At 37.1% G+C, this 13,532-nt stretch overlaps 1 protein-coding gene across 1 annotated transcript in view; it reads left to right on the top strand.

Moving 5' to 3' along the window:
* The window catches only part of NECTIN3 (nectin cell adhesion molecule 3), a 63,618-nt gene extending 57,255 nt beyond the window's left edge, over window positions 1-6,363 (top strand). Inside the window, exons 8-9 of the mRNA XM_033005257.2 lie at window positions 4,722-4,784; window positions 5,305-6,363. Coding sequence (XP_032861148.2) covers window positions 4,722-4,784; window positions 5,305-5,481 — 240 coding nt within the window. The 3' untranslated portion in view covers window positions 5,482-6,363. The remainder of the gene's footprint in view (window positions 1-4,721; window positions 4,785-5,304) is intronic.
* The last annotated feature ends 7,169 nt before the right edge of the window (window positions 6,364-13,532 follow it).

The raw sequence follows: 13,532 nt of genomic DNA, 5'->3' as shown, positions 1-13,532 counted from the left end.
GTGGTGCCTCGGTGAGGGTTTGTTTCCACTCAGTGTGAACAGGAATTTTGTTACATGGGAAATCCATAGGGATAACACATATTCATATAATGTCAGCTTTTGAACTGGACAGGATAAGAAATACCGTATTAAACTCAAAGTGAACAGAAATCAAATTGTTACTTCTGAAATTACTGTATTGACTTTTGATAATGTGACAAATGTATTAACCTACTATGGTATTAGTTCAATACATGCAGGCCTTAGTTGGCACTGAAGATTTAACCAGTAGGGATTTTCTGATGTTGCATCTAATATACAGGAAAAGATCTATTTATGTTTGTCTTGAATGAGACTTCAAATTATTACTTAAACTTTTTTGCTACTGAACCAAAAGGGGAAAAAATCCCTGGTCTGTAATGTCCTCATGTGTGTGGAGGTCTAGAATGGACACCTAGTTACAGTTGTTCTTCCATTTTCTCCCCATAGTGCCATTAGACACTAGTGTAACAGTAAAAATACTGAGTTTATGCTACTTCTAGTGAAGTGTTACTTCCCAAAAAGGTTTCAATAACAGGAAGTGATTGGGGTGAAAATTGACACTTCTGGCAGTAAGTTGACTCAATTGTAGGAAGGTTTTCTGCTCATGAGGAAGTGTGTTTAGTTGTGCTAAATCTTCCCTGGAAAAAGTACCTTTATTTGCAGAGCTGCAAATGTATAGTTGCAGTACAGTTCTTCCTTTTTAAAACTAAGGATAAGAAGAAAAGAGTGCAACATTTAGGTCTTCTCTACCACCTTTAATAGAATTTAAAACTGTAAATGCCTAACAAAGAACTGAGTTCCTTGGGACTTGAAAATAGGCATTCAAGTGTGCTGTCTGTAACATGTGCAGTATATTTATTAGGTGCAGCTCAGCAAAAGGGTAAGGAAGCATTTCTGCCTGAAATAGGTAGAACTTTGTCTCCTAGACACAATAAAATTAGAGGTAAGTATACAAACATATACAAAATTACAACTTCCATTATAATTAGTGGTTTTGTAAATAAGTTACTTGTGTTTTAGTTTAGCTGCTTGGTCTGTCTGGAAAGCCTTTGTATTGCCTGTCCTCTTGAAGATACAGTGTTCTGCTATTGTGTTGTGCCTTGGTTGTTTGTTTAGGGGAAAATGAGTGAGGCAGCTCCACGCCTGGGCTCTTTCGCATAGTGCAAATTCGAACTTATTTTGTATGTTCAAGATGTGTATATAAGCTGATCAGGGCTGTGACTACTAATTGCATGAAAATATTCAACAACTTCATGTAAATGGATAGGTGTTGAAAATGGTGACCTATTTGATTTTAGTGAAGAAAAAATCATATCCAACTGCTTTTAATCTCAGTAGGTTTATTACGATCTGTATACGGTTTGTATTCTGTCCTGATATGAATCCTGTTAAAGAAATGAACTCTCCTTGATATGATGGTTAGCCTTGATCAATAATTTTTCCTCATACTCTTGCTCTTAACATAGTGCAGTTGCCCTCTGTTTGGAGATAATTACAGGTACCATATGTTCATTTGCTCTTCATCGTCCATTTTGTCATATAATCTTATAACTGAAGACTGTTCTGCTTGTCCATAAAGCTTCACCTTTGAAGTCATTGCTCTGATATCTTAGACCAGTGACTGCATAACCTCAAGGCACATATTTGCTCCCTTTGTCTATACCTGAGTCTATTGACTTCAGCTGCTGTAATGTTATTTCAGCTTTTTGCCTGTGTGGTCACCTTGAGGTTGCTGATGGCAAAGCAATGTTAAAGCTGTGAAATTGGCTAATGACAGACTGGAGCTAAAACAAGCAGTCTAAAGTTGCAGAGCTGTCTGTTTCTTTAATAAATCTGATACCTAGTCATTGAAGGCTCCCTATACTTGTTTGTATGCTCCCTATAGTTGTATATTACTATGAAGAAAACTTCTTTTACTTACCTTCTTTACACAGCATAAGCAGGAATTACTTGTTTTCAAGGAGTCTTCCTATCTTTTCCAAAACAATCCCCATGTTTGGTAGAGGGTTGATTCTTTGTTTAGAAACATGACTGAGGAAAGAGAATGGATTGGAGGTCTTGAGCTTTACAGAGTAAGCTTTAAGTTGGTGGGAGAAACAACTTCTTATTTGAGCAATGTCGCTAGTGGATCATGAGTCAAGCAGTGTAAGTCCCAAGATCCTGGTAGAGAGAGACCTGAGCAAAATCTGGAAGCCTTTTTTCTCCCATTGAATCAGTCTGATATATTATTCAGATAAAGATATATTCTTGTCTTCCAACAGCTGCTGAATTTTTAACCGTAGTCTGCCTTTTGAGATTGGACCAAACTTCCACTTTAAGCACTGTAACTATCAAAAGGCATGCAGGGCACTTCAGTGGTGTTTATCATGGTTGGTACATGGGTAATAACTGAAGGAAATAATTGGCCATTCTGAAAAATATTGAAGGACATGATGTTCTTCCTACCAAGTGAAGGACCATTACAAAGAACAGAAAGATACTTGTTCTTTGGTTAAGATCAAGATTTTTGTGTTGGATATTAGAAAAGCTTCCTAACAGAAGAACAGAGAAGATAATAGTCTGCTTGGGGAAATTATTTGTGGTCCCAGCTGCCTTTGAATAGTATCTTGAAACACTGTTCAGGCAAGAATGGGTATGGATGATTCTACTTGAACGAAATATCTGGGTGAACTCTGGCAGAAGTTCCTTTCTGCCATGTTTTTCTAGCTTGCTTCCAAGAGCACGGTAAGTGTGCTGATTTATATGCCAGTAGTGTTGGGTTTCTAACAATAGAATCTACCAATAAATGTTTCATCATCTACATGTGCATGTTAACCATACATTAAGTATAAATAAATGGCATGTAGCTCATTTTTCTTCAGGTGTGTATGATGAGCAAGACTTTCATCTGGTATTATTTATTAAAGTTAGATTATTTCAGCTTAGCTAGTTGTGAAGCATTTGTGTACTTGAATATGGCTTTAGTTGCCATTAAGTAAAGCATATACTAAATAAGCCACAACTATGGCTTCCTTACAATATCAGGAGTACTAATGTTGACTGACTGTTTCAGAAGTGATATAGTTGACAAGATAAGCTTTCTAAGATATTTTCTGTCTACAAGTTACATGTTTGGGCTCTTTAACCCATATGTATTCTAATGGACAGGAGTAACATCTGCGTTATGTACGTCTTCTATACTTGTAATTTTATTGATATGTGTTTGCTTTCTGAAATTGAGGGAGCTTCTGTCAGGCCAAAGCAAAGTCCCACGGTTGGGACTGTTGGTGTTTTCTACGTGTGTTCAGCCTCAATGCATTAGCTCATAAAGCCATCAGAGCCCCAGTAAATACGGGAACAATTTTGTTAGGAAATGTAAGAGGTATAGGTAGGTGAGAGGGCAGTGACCATCTGCCTCCTGAGAGCCTCTGTCTTGGTTACAGAATTTCTGGGAAACCTGATGAAGAGTTAAGTGAGGAGACACTGCTCAAAGGTTTTGATTACTAAATCACTGTCAGAGCTAAGACTGTTTTGTTACTGTAGTAGTTATGTGGTGCTAATGAGTTTTGAAGCTCAGTGTTAAGCAGTCTGTAAAATTATCTTGATCTTGGTGGTGGGATGGTTCTTTAGGAACCAACAAAGGGCCAATAACTGAAGAATAAAGTGACTTGCTATGGCTACTTTTGTAAGTAGGGAGGGAATCAAGTAGCAGGGCCCAGCCAGATGGTAAGTTGGGGTTCTCTTCCTTTTCTAGCATAGCCTATGTTCCAAAGGGCTAATGGGCTTAAGGAATCAAGCAATGGATTCCTATTCAAATTGCAGAATTTACTGCTGCATATGACTATGTTTATATTAGCAAGCCATGCTGAACAGTAGGAGCAAACCTGTAGTTGCCCTTGAGATGTAGGGTGTTCATGCAATGCAGGTTCAAGGGGCTTTTTGATTGCTATTAGCTCCTGTCTTGTTCTATGAATAAAATGCTAATTAGTTCCTGATGTACATCTAGCTATCGGGCCTTGCTAGACTTCTGAAATATTTTGGAGAGTTATAATTTGAGAAACAGGTTTAATAAAAGTTAGTAGTAAAATGTCTAGGCAATGTGGACTGTCAGTTGGAAAATCAGTCAGGAAAACGAACTTTTGTAGACAAGATGTAAATGATGACTTTAATTTTACTGAAACGTTTCCTTTGTTTTGGGTACTCTCATTAGAAGTTTTTAAATTTTCAGTAAGAAATATTTTGTTTAATTTTTATCAAATTAAGAAACAGAAACGTGTTCTCCCTTTTCCTGTCAGTAGTGTTACAATTAAATTCCTTTTCAGTTAAATACTTTTGTGCAATATCAGACTCTGCATTTATCCATATTATGCCTATGAAAACTTTATACTCTAGAACTGATTCTGGGTTTTACTTTGGTTTAAATCTGTGGTTTATCTAAAATTAATGTCATTTTAAAATAAAAAAGGGCTTTAATCTTTCTCAAACATACTTATGTTTGAATAAAAAAGTCAAAACTAAATATGTGTTAGTAACACTTCCTAAATTGACTACAGCATCTTTTTTCTGCCAGAGATTAGCTTGTAATAAGTACTCTAAATGGTAGTCAGTTGAGACATTGCACAAGGCAGAGTGGATTTTGTGATGAGTAGCATTTTTGTATAAACCAAGCCTGTTCTACAGTGTTGAATTTTGACTTGTTTCCACTGTAACTTTTATTTCAGAAAGAACATTTCTCTTTACAAAACCGGTACAGAGAGAAAGATGCTGGAAACTTGCAGCACATGGTATGTAGTATGGCTTGAATGCTTCAATTTCATCTTGTTCCTTAAAATAAGCTTATAAGGATGTTTGTCATGAAGGGCAAAGTGTTCATCCTAGCCAGTAACTGTTGGATGTGTGAGTTTGCTATCCATGGAGTGGAAAGAGTCAATCTCATTTTAACATCCTGTATTTCCTAGGTAGTTTCACTGACTATATACATAAACACTACAGGTTTGAAGTTCTAGCTGAATAAAATAAAAGTACAGGAGTGCTGACAGACTTTGTAGTTTTGCTTTTTAGATTTATTCAGCTTTAAAGTCTAACTTACTTTGAAACAGAAGCTTGAGGTTAATTCTGAGTAGTTACTACCACTTCAGTCATATGTCTGTTAGTGATTGGAAATTTTAGGTTCATGTTTCTTGATTCATAGGACTGTTTTGGAGATAATGCACCTTTTATTTTGCTTAAAGCTTGAACAAGAATAGGAATTGCAGACTGTATACATGAACTATGAAACTGATTACTATTTGTGTGTGTGTTTAGAAAGCTGTGAATGGAAGACAACTTGCTTGTGAGGCTGAAGAGCCACAGGAACAGGAAGGTCTTGAGGATATGTATCCGGCTTATCAGCAAACATACTACAAAAATTGGAACAGCAGATGCCCGCAAAACTCAGGACCTGGAAGAGTCTACATCAATCCAAGGGAGCATTATGTGTGATTCTATACCTGGATGTCCTAACTTTAAGATACAAGGGATTTAATACCTTTAATACCTGTTGATTGGATGACCAATATGTCTCACTGTCTTTCCTCTCTAAAATACTTGGTGGTCTTTAATGTGGGAAGAAATTGCATTGAGAATTTTATGTAAGTAAACCCCATGGAATTTTAAACTTAACTTGCTTTCCAGCCTTTAAGTATTTGTTTTGATAGTAATACCAGCCTGTCAAAAGAGTAGAGCTGTTTATTAACTTTCATAGTTATAAGAGGTATAAATTAGATTAATTGGTCGACACACGGCAAAATGTCATGTCGGTTGTTTCCCTGATTTCTAGGAGTGTTCTCTCCCTGAATGGATATTTTACAATAACCTTACCTAGGTAAAAGTGAGTAAATATGAATGAGACAACTGAATCCCTGATGACACAAGCAGTCTCAGGCTGATAGTCATTTTTTTGCATCTTGGAAAACTTGGGATAATCATCATTTTGACTGGCCTTAGCTATTGATTTCTCAACTAACTCTACCTCTCCCAGTCAAATGAGCAACTACTACCTCTTAAATACTGACTTGCTGTTTCATAATGCATATTGTATGTCTTCCCACCTTGTTAAAAGTGAAACCATTTCCTTACATTGGAAACTTTCAGTTTTATATTGATCTCAGCTGCCAGTTGATGTACTTGGTGGTTGTAGTTTCATGGTAGGTCGATATGAGACTTAGTTGCAGGAAGTAGATGACTAGACAGACAAAACTTCCTGCAAGTGTCTTATGTGTATCTGCATCTTACAAATTGCTATTTAGCCATTTCGCCAAGTATGATTCTCATGTTAAATGATGCAGAGTTTGCTGTTGCTTGGTAATAAATATATTTCACGTTCTTTAGTTTCTTCTCATTTTGCAATAAAACTGCCTATGATGTGTTCTTATGTCTTAGCAAGAAAAGGAAAGCTTCAGTAGACTTCAAGTAGTTTTCAGCACTGCCCTTGAATCTTAACCAGTAGTGAGAAGTAACTGGAGAATGTCCTGATGCTACCAGTGCTAACAGTATTCTGCATGAAATTTTGACTATGTGGTAATGGTTAAAAAATGTGCTCAGGATCTTTTTAGAAAAATGATTTTTCATTGGGAGTAAAGATTAAATATTTAGCAAGTAAAAAAATATGTGTGTAATGTATTAGTGCTGAAATTAGGTCACAGGACAATCTTAAAATATTTTAAGACACCAGGAAGTAAGATACTGACTAAAACTTGAAGAAACTTAAATGACTTCTGTGTATTCTGTACACCCAAGTACAGAATAGTGATTTTTTTTTTTTTCAGTCAGATAATCTGAAGACAAAATGTTGAGAAGAACGGCCATGTCATACTGAACTAGCTATCTTTACAGAATTAAACATTACATCAGTAACATTAGTGTCTTCTCTGCAGATGACTGGATTTTTCAGACAGAGGGAAGAGTCATAGTTGTAGAAGCAATAGAATTGAAAGCTAGTGTAGTTAAGTGTGCCACAGGCAGGATGCCATTATAAAGCCTGTATTCAGTCTTCATTCATCTCCATCATAGTAAAGTTAATGATATTTCTATCTACAATAGGCCTAGGTAAATATTTCTAGTTTGTTTCAGGTAGCAGCTAGAGGATTATGGCCTAGGTGCCCATGTTCTGGACATGGTACAAGTAGACATTAACTGTTCTCTCGCTAAGTGACTTGCTCTTATGATGTGGATGGATTTGACAGCTGAAGGAGTGGCAAAGAAAAAGGTTGGAGAGAACCTGTTCCTGTGGAGCTCTCTTTGAACCCACTGTCAGTTTGCTTTTCTCTTAGGGACTGAGCATGTTCATGTAAATTGAGCAGCTGTTTTCAACTTTAAAGCCTTTTGCTGTATTTGAGACCTAAAGGGCTTGTGTGTCCCACAAATATATTTTCCAGTAATGTCAGTTTAAGCAGCTACCTCTTTCACAAGTGTTGCCTCAACTATCCTTACATCACTGCAGCTCCAAAAAATGTCTGTTACTGGAACGTGAAAAGAAAACCATGTCTTGACCAAATGTTAAAGCAAATAGAATGACAGAACATTGAGATGAAGTGTCCTGCTTGAGATAATTTCACCAATTTCACTGAGCAGAACTCAATACAAAAAATATTTGAATATACATTATGGGGTAGTTCAAAACAGTGTTGTGATGATTCTTCCACTACATTCATTAGTACAATGTGATATTGAGCAGATGATCATTTCGGTTCCTATTATGTTGGCAAATGATGTAAAAAACAATTATGTTGTGTTCAGATCTTTCTACTGCTTTTTATTCTTACTTGCGAATTCATTTTTGTTTGAAGAGTTGAAACTTTGGGGGAAGGAGGGAGGAAGGGAGAATGCTATCAACAAAGCTATAATTGCTTTTCTTGAGTTTCTGAAAATAAAAGAAAGATGTGGTCCAACTACGCTCCCCAAGTTATATATCAATAAACTTCAGAAAGCTTGAATTGCAAACTATTCATCAGCACATAGTTTGCCCAAGAGTCATTAGGGAAATATGTTATCATGGTTATTAACTGTGAGAAATGGGTTTTTTGTAATCTGTTCAGAGTGTAAGGTTTTTGAAATTTTACTTAGACAAGTGTGGATGGATTTTGCAGGAAGGGATTTTGCATAGAATGCTTTGGAGAGAACAGAAAAATGTCTGCTGATTAGGATTTCCCACAGAAAGGAGTGCCCATATAGAAGTAAGTTTGATCAGCTTTTTTACAATGTAGAAAATGTCCTTTTTTATTTTTGTACATCTTTAAATGTTTGTATTTGTATATTGGTTTGAATAAAAATATTCAGAATAGAAACTTTTCGTATATTCTCTGCCTAAAGTATGGAAAATGCATCCGCTTCCTTGGTGATACGTTTCTTCCTCTCTGGTTGTCTACACAGAGCAAGTATTTTTTTCCTAACAGCACCACTTTTTAATATCTGTAGTGTTAGATGCTGAAATGAGATGTCCTTTCAACACCTCTTTTATTTAAGAGGGGACATATAATGCTTTGTGAAAATCCAGCACTTAAACTGAACACCCAAAAATCACTATTGAGGGAGGTAGGAATGGAGGGGACAAGTAGTAACTAAGATCTGTAGCTTTGATAAATATAAACTGTCATCTGCTCAAGTATCTTTAAATTCTACAAGCCAGTCTGATTATAGCAAACAAGTTGTTTTTGTTATGTCCAAAATGTTTGTGGATATAATATAATGGAAAACTAACAAAATGTATTAACTAAAAGGGAAGCAACAAGAGATTATTAAAGGACTACTGCTGTTAGGTCACAAAGTGATCTAATGCATTTGGGTATCCAGCTTGAGGAAGGACCAATAAAAAGGTGATAACTCACGAAAAGAGGAGGGATGGTTTTCACCTTCAGAGTCCAGCTGCTTTCTGGCAGTGTTACTGCTATTTCCTCCTAAGTGATACAAATTTGGATGCAGAATTCTGTACTGATGTATAGATAAGTGCTTAAAATACAGTCTAGGAACTTTTTTAATGCCACAAACCTGAAGTTACTCTTCTTCGTATCTGAACCACTGTGGTGTTTGAAGTGCCTGCGTGTGAGTGCTATAGTAGCAGGTAGTAACAGAGCAGATGAAATTGTTTTGACAGTTTAGGTCACTTCAGAGATTACTGACTTGAGAGCTAAAGCTGGGGGCGGGGGAAAGGGCCTTAGTCATTCTCACCTGCTTGGTTGCCCAGTGGGAGAGTTGTTTATACACTTGTGGTATATGTCCAAAGTATTGGAAGGCTTTTAACCTCAGGTTTTTGGAATCATACTTAATTCCAATAGCAAAGCTAGTCTTCCATTGCTGCTTACACATTATAACATGACTTACCAATGTCATCAAAATATTGAGTTTGAGACAAATCAAGCAGCCTGCATTTTTGGTGGGGTTTCAAAGCTGTGTTACCTGGTTTTATGCAACTGGTGGTGCAGATCCTTTGAATACTGGGGGAGCTTAGAAGCTGCTTGGTACAGAAAGACAGAAGTTGCCTGGGCAGTTGTGAAGGTGGCTAGAGATAGTTATGCTCTAGTAAAGTGGTAAAAGTTATGGTAAGGTGGTGACAACTGATAAAAAACAAAAGCTGAAGAGTGACCGATTCTCAACAGGATAACGCATAATAATTTTTTTGGTTTATTTCCCTGTGGAGGTAGATGGGTTAGAAAATTCAGGGGCATTAAAACCTACTAACCTTCTGGGTTTTGTGGTTGGTTGGGTTGTTTTGTTTTGGGGTTGGGGTTTTTTTGTACATTTTGTTTTTTTCTTTCTGTGCAACTGAGGTAATCTCTTGAAAATATTCATGAGCAGTGAAAAATTGCTATGCAGGAGTGCCTGCTAAGAAAGGACCTAATTAGAGAGTGCTTCCTCTAAGAACTTTGGCTTTTGTAGTTTAGGCAACTTTTAGGTTATGCTGTGCAGCTCTTTGCTTCTCGTGTCACCAGCTGCTTTGAAAAGTAGTGGCCTGTGATTTGACCAAAAACTGGTCTTGTAAAGGATCCTACCTCTCAAAATACCAATTCTAAAGTCTGATAAACCTCGGAGTTCCTTTCTGAAAGAAAGAAAAGATTTGTTGTTTGTGTACTTATTGAAAAGTATGGTACTGTTCTTGGTCATTAGCATAATACCTTTAGCTGAATGATACCGAAGGAAAATGCATGAGAAATAGGTTGTGAATCTTAGTAATAATTATTCAAGCAATGTGAAACTCGAGTTGAGATGTGTGTGGCATTTTAATCTGCACTGACAACACTTCACTGCAGCTTTTCCTAGTCTTGTTTTCTCATCTTACTTGAGTTGATTTTTATGCTGTATCTAAGTCTAGATCCTTCAATTGCCAGTAGAAAATAAATTCTCCTTAGGAGCCTATAAGTCAAGCTGTGATTCTTCTACCCTTTGTGTGAATAGTAATCAAGATTGTACAATTAGAGTTTAGCTCAGTATTTTCAGACTGAGTAGGAAACAAAGTAGGCTCCAGCTTGTTCACCAGCTGAGTGAGATGAATTTGAATTTACCGTCCAGGGATATACACAGAATGTATAGAGTATGTTAAATACATTAAAGTAATTTTAATTTGAGTTTAGCCACAGATTTATTATATTCCAAATTGGAATGTACTCTTCCACTGAGATAAATTAGAATTATAGTCTAACACTAATATACAGGAAAATAACTTTTTAAATGCTGATTGCCAGAGGAAGAAGTTTAAGTATTTGCTGTTGCACTGCACCTGAATTTGTTCCTGTTCTAGTAAAACCTTACTTTAGTGGGTTCTGAGTTTTTATGATGCCTGTGACAGTGTATCAGATACTCTTTGACTAAAGCCTTGTCTGCTGCTTTTCTCTCTGGTTCCCATCCTAGTGCCATGTGACTTTGGTCTGAATGCTGGGAGGTAACTTCACTTTTGCACCTATGTAAAAATAATAATGTCATTGAAACACTTCAGTTACAATACTTAATTGATAAAGAGATGCTATAAAGGATTCAGCTGTCTCTTTTTTTTCCACTTGTCCTTTTCCTGAATTCAATTTTATTTGTTTATTACCATATTGGAGCTCTGAAATATTGCTCCTAGTGGTCTTGCTGTATTAGATCCTGTCTCTAGGAATGGTGTACCTGCAGTGTCAATATTCCTGACAATTAAGAAGTTTCTTACATTTTTCTGCATTACTTGAGATATTCTGTGCTTGAACATCTCCTTATTGACAGAAAAATATTTTGGGCAAGTATTTGTTTGGTTACATCATTCAGTTCATAACAAACTTCAGAAAGTGAAGTATTTTTGCCGACGTATGGCTACATGCAGTACTAGGTCATATGCTACGCAGCAGTGTACCAACAAAAGCTGCTTCAGTCCTACCAGTTGCCTGCTGGCTGGTGAGGGGAGAGACAGACACCTATTAAAAGATTAAGTGTGCTCTCTTCTGTCATCAGAGTATGTTTTAAGAATAAGAGTCCACATATCTACATAACTTTTCTGAACTGCTGTAGTAATTTTGGAATAACTACTTTCAGGTACTATTTGTGACAAAAGCAGAATTCCTTGTCAAATGTGGTAGATGGAAGTATAGAGCAGTTGGATTTCTGTCTTCTGTTGGACTGAATTGTCTCTTTCAAAACCAGACCAGCTACTGATATGACTGCCCCTATTAAGCATAAAAACTGATAACAAAGTTCTTTGTTTCTTTGATATGAGTTGAGAGGAAAGAGAGAAATTGCTATTGGCAAATAAAATGCCTTTGTACTGATCCAGGTAGCTGTAAAATCCAGATTGGCTGCATAGCATCATTTGTAGATTGGTTCATCCAGATAGGCTAAGAAAATGGAAAAAAGGTTTAAGGCTGCAGGAGGAAGGCCTGCACTGTTTCTGGGTATAAGTGATTTTGTTACTAATGCTTGTGACTTGTCACTTCCCATCAGCTGGATCAGTTTTCTGTGGCCAAGAACATTGCTGATAGCCCCGGGTTCTAAAAGGCTGGGTCCTAAAAGTCCCAGTAGCTTTAACTAAAAAGTCAAGCCATCTGCTTTGCACTTCCCCATGCTCTGGAGATCAGGAATTCTTCCTGGCTGGACTCGAATGCCTTAAGCCACATGGCACAGATGTATCTACATACAACAAAGCTGAGCGGTCTCCAATTTTCCTGAGTTGGTGTGGCCATTATCAAGGCTTGTGTCTGGCCCAAAAGATGACTTTCCAGAATCTCTGATTGTCAGATTGTTCATTTGTTCAGCCAGCAAAGCCCCTGACTCCATACGCTGGATGTACTAGCCAGGACCTGCAATTGTCCACCTGCCCTCTGCAACATGGATCTGCCTCATTTCTGTTCTTTAAAAGGGAGCTTGACAGTATCACAGTGTGCTTCATTCAGTTCCGGTCAGGGTTATTCATCACAGCAATTCAGATGGAAATGGTGTCAGACACCTTAAGAAACTCTACTCTGTTAATTCTGCAGTTTGTCTCTCTCCTATACCTTCCCTACACCTTTGCACGTTCTACATCCATAGGGTGGTTCTTTGCCCAGTAATCTCATACCTTATTTTTTCCAGCAGGCAGAGACAAGTCTCTCCCCTAGGATGTCCTTTCTTTTTATATTCTTGGCTAAGTATTTCCTGCTAATACATCTAGTTACGGCTTTATTAATGAGGAAATAGCTAACGCATTTCTAAGATGGAGAATAAGTTCTATGTTGTGCCATACTTGTCTCTTTCTGCTCTGGCTGCTTGAGATAGTGTTAACTAATTTTCAACTCTGTATGGAAATGGTTGAGTTTTTGTTGCATATTTTTGTTTTCTCCTCTTTCATGTTCTCTAATTGCATGAGGGGTGTGGTATATACGTGTGCATGCATTTAACTGTGAGAAATTTTAAAAGTGAAAAATGGGAAATTTGTCAATATCAGCTATTCTTACAGCTGGAAAAATTACGATGTAGCACTGCAAATTGCTAAATCACCTTACTTTCAGGTGATACATGACATAGAGTAAGCAAGAAAAAATGCAAACATGGAATGGACTGTAATACCTTGGAGGAAACAGTCCTCTGCTCATACAAGAAGGCAATATCATTTAGACTACTTGCCTATTTCCTTCTTGAGGCAGGATAGCTAGTGAAGTAGCACGTTCAGTAGTGGGATTTCATAACAAAGTATCTTGATGTCCTGATGGTAGAAATGAGCTCTATGCCTCTAGCAGAATAAAGTAGTGCTATCTGTCAACAACAAAAAAATTCTCTGCCAAAGCAGTGATTCACTTTCCAGTTTTCTGAAACCATTTTAAATAAACCAAAGGTGGCAACTGTCTAGAAAGCTCCTCAGTTTCTGATGTGTCCTGATAACAGGAGGAATCTGGTTAGTTTGGATGCTGATTCTACTTAGCTGATTGTTGCAGGTTATAGTAGGGTGACCAAAAGCCAGTTTTTAGACAAAGTGAGAGATTTAGAGTTGTCACTTTCAAATGTGTTACTATGAAATCACATCCAAGTTTCACCATCTGTTTAAGATTGGATCTGTATAC

The sequence above is a fragment of the Tyto alba genome, unplaced genomic scaffold, assembly GCF_018691265.1.
Source record: "Tyto alba isolate M040663 unplaced genomic scaffold, T.alba_DEE_v4.0 Super-Scaffold_14, whole genome shotgun sequence".
NCBI lineage: Eukaryota > Metazoa > Chordata > Aves > Strigiformes > Tytonidae > Tyto > Tyto alba.
The sequence above is the reverse complement of the archived record's forward strand: the minus strand, read 5'-3'. Positions and strand labels throughout refer to the sequence as shown.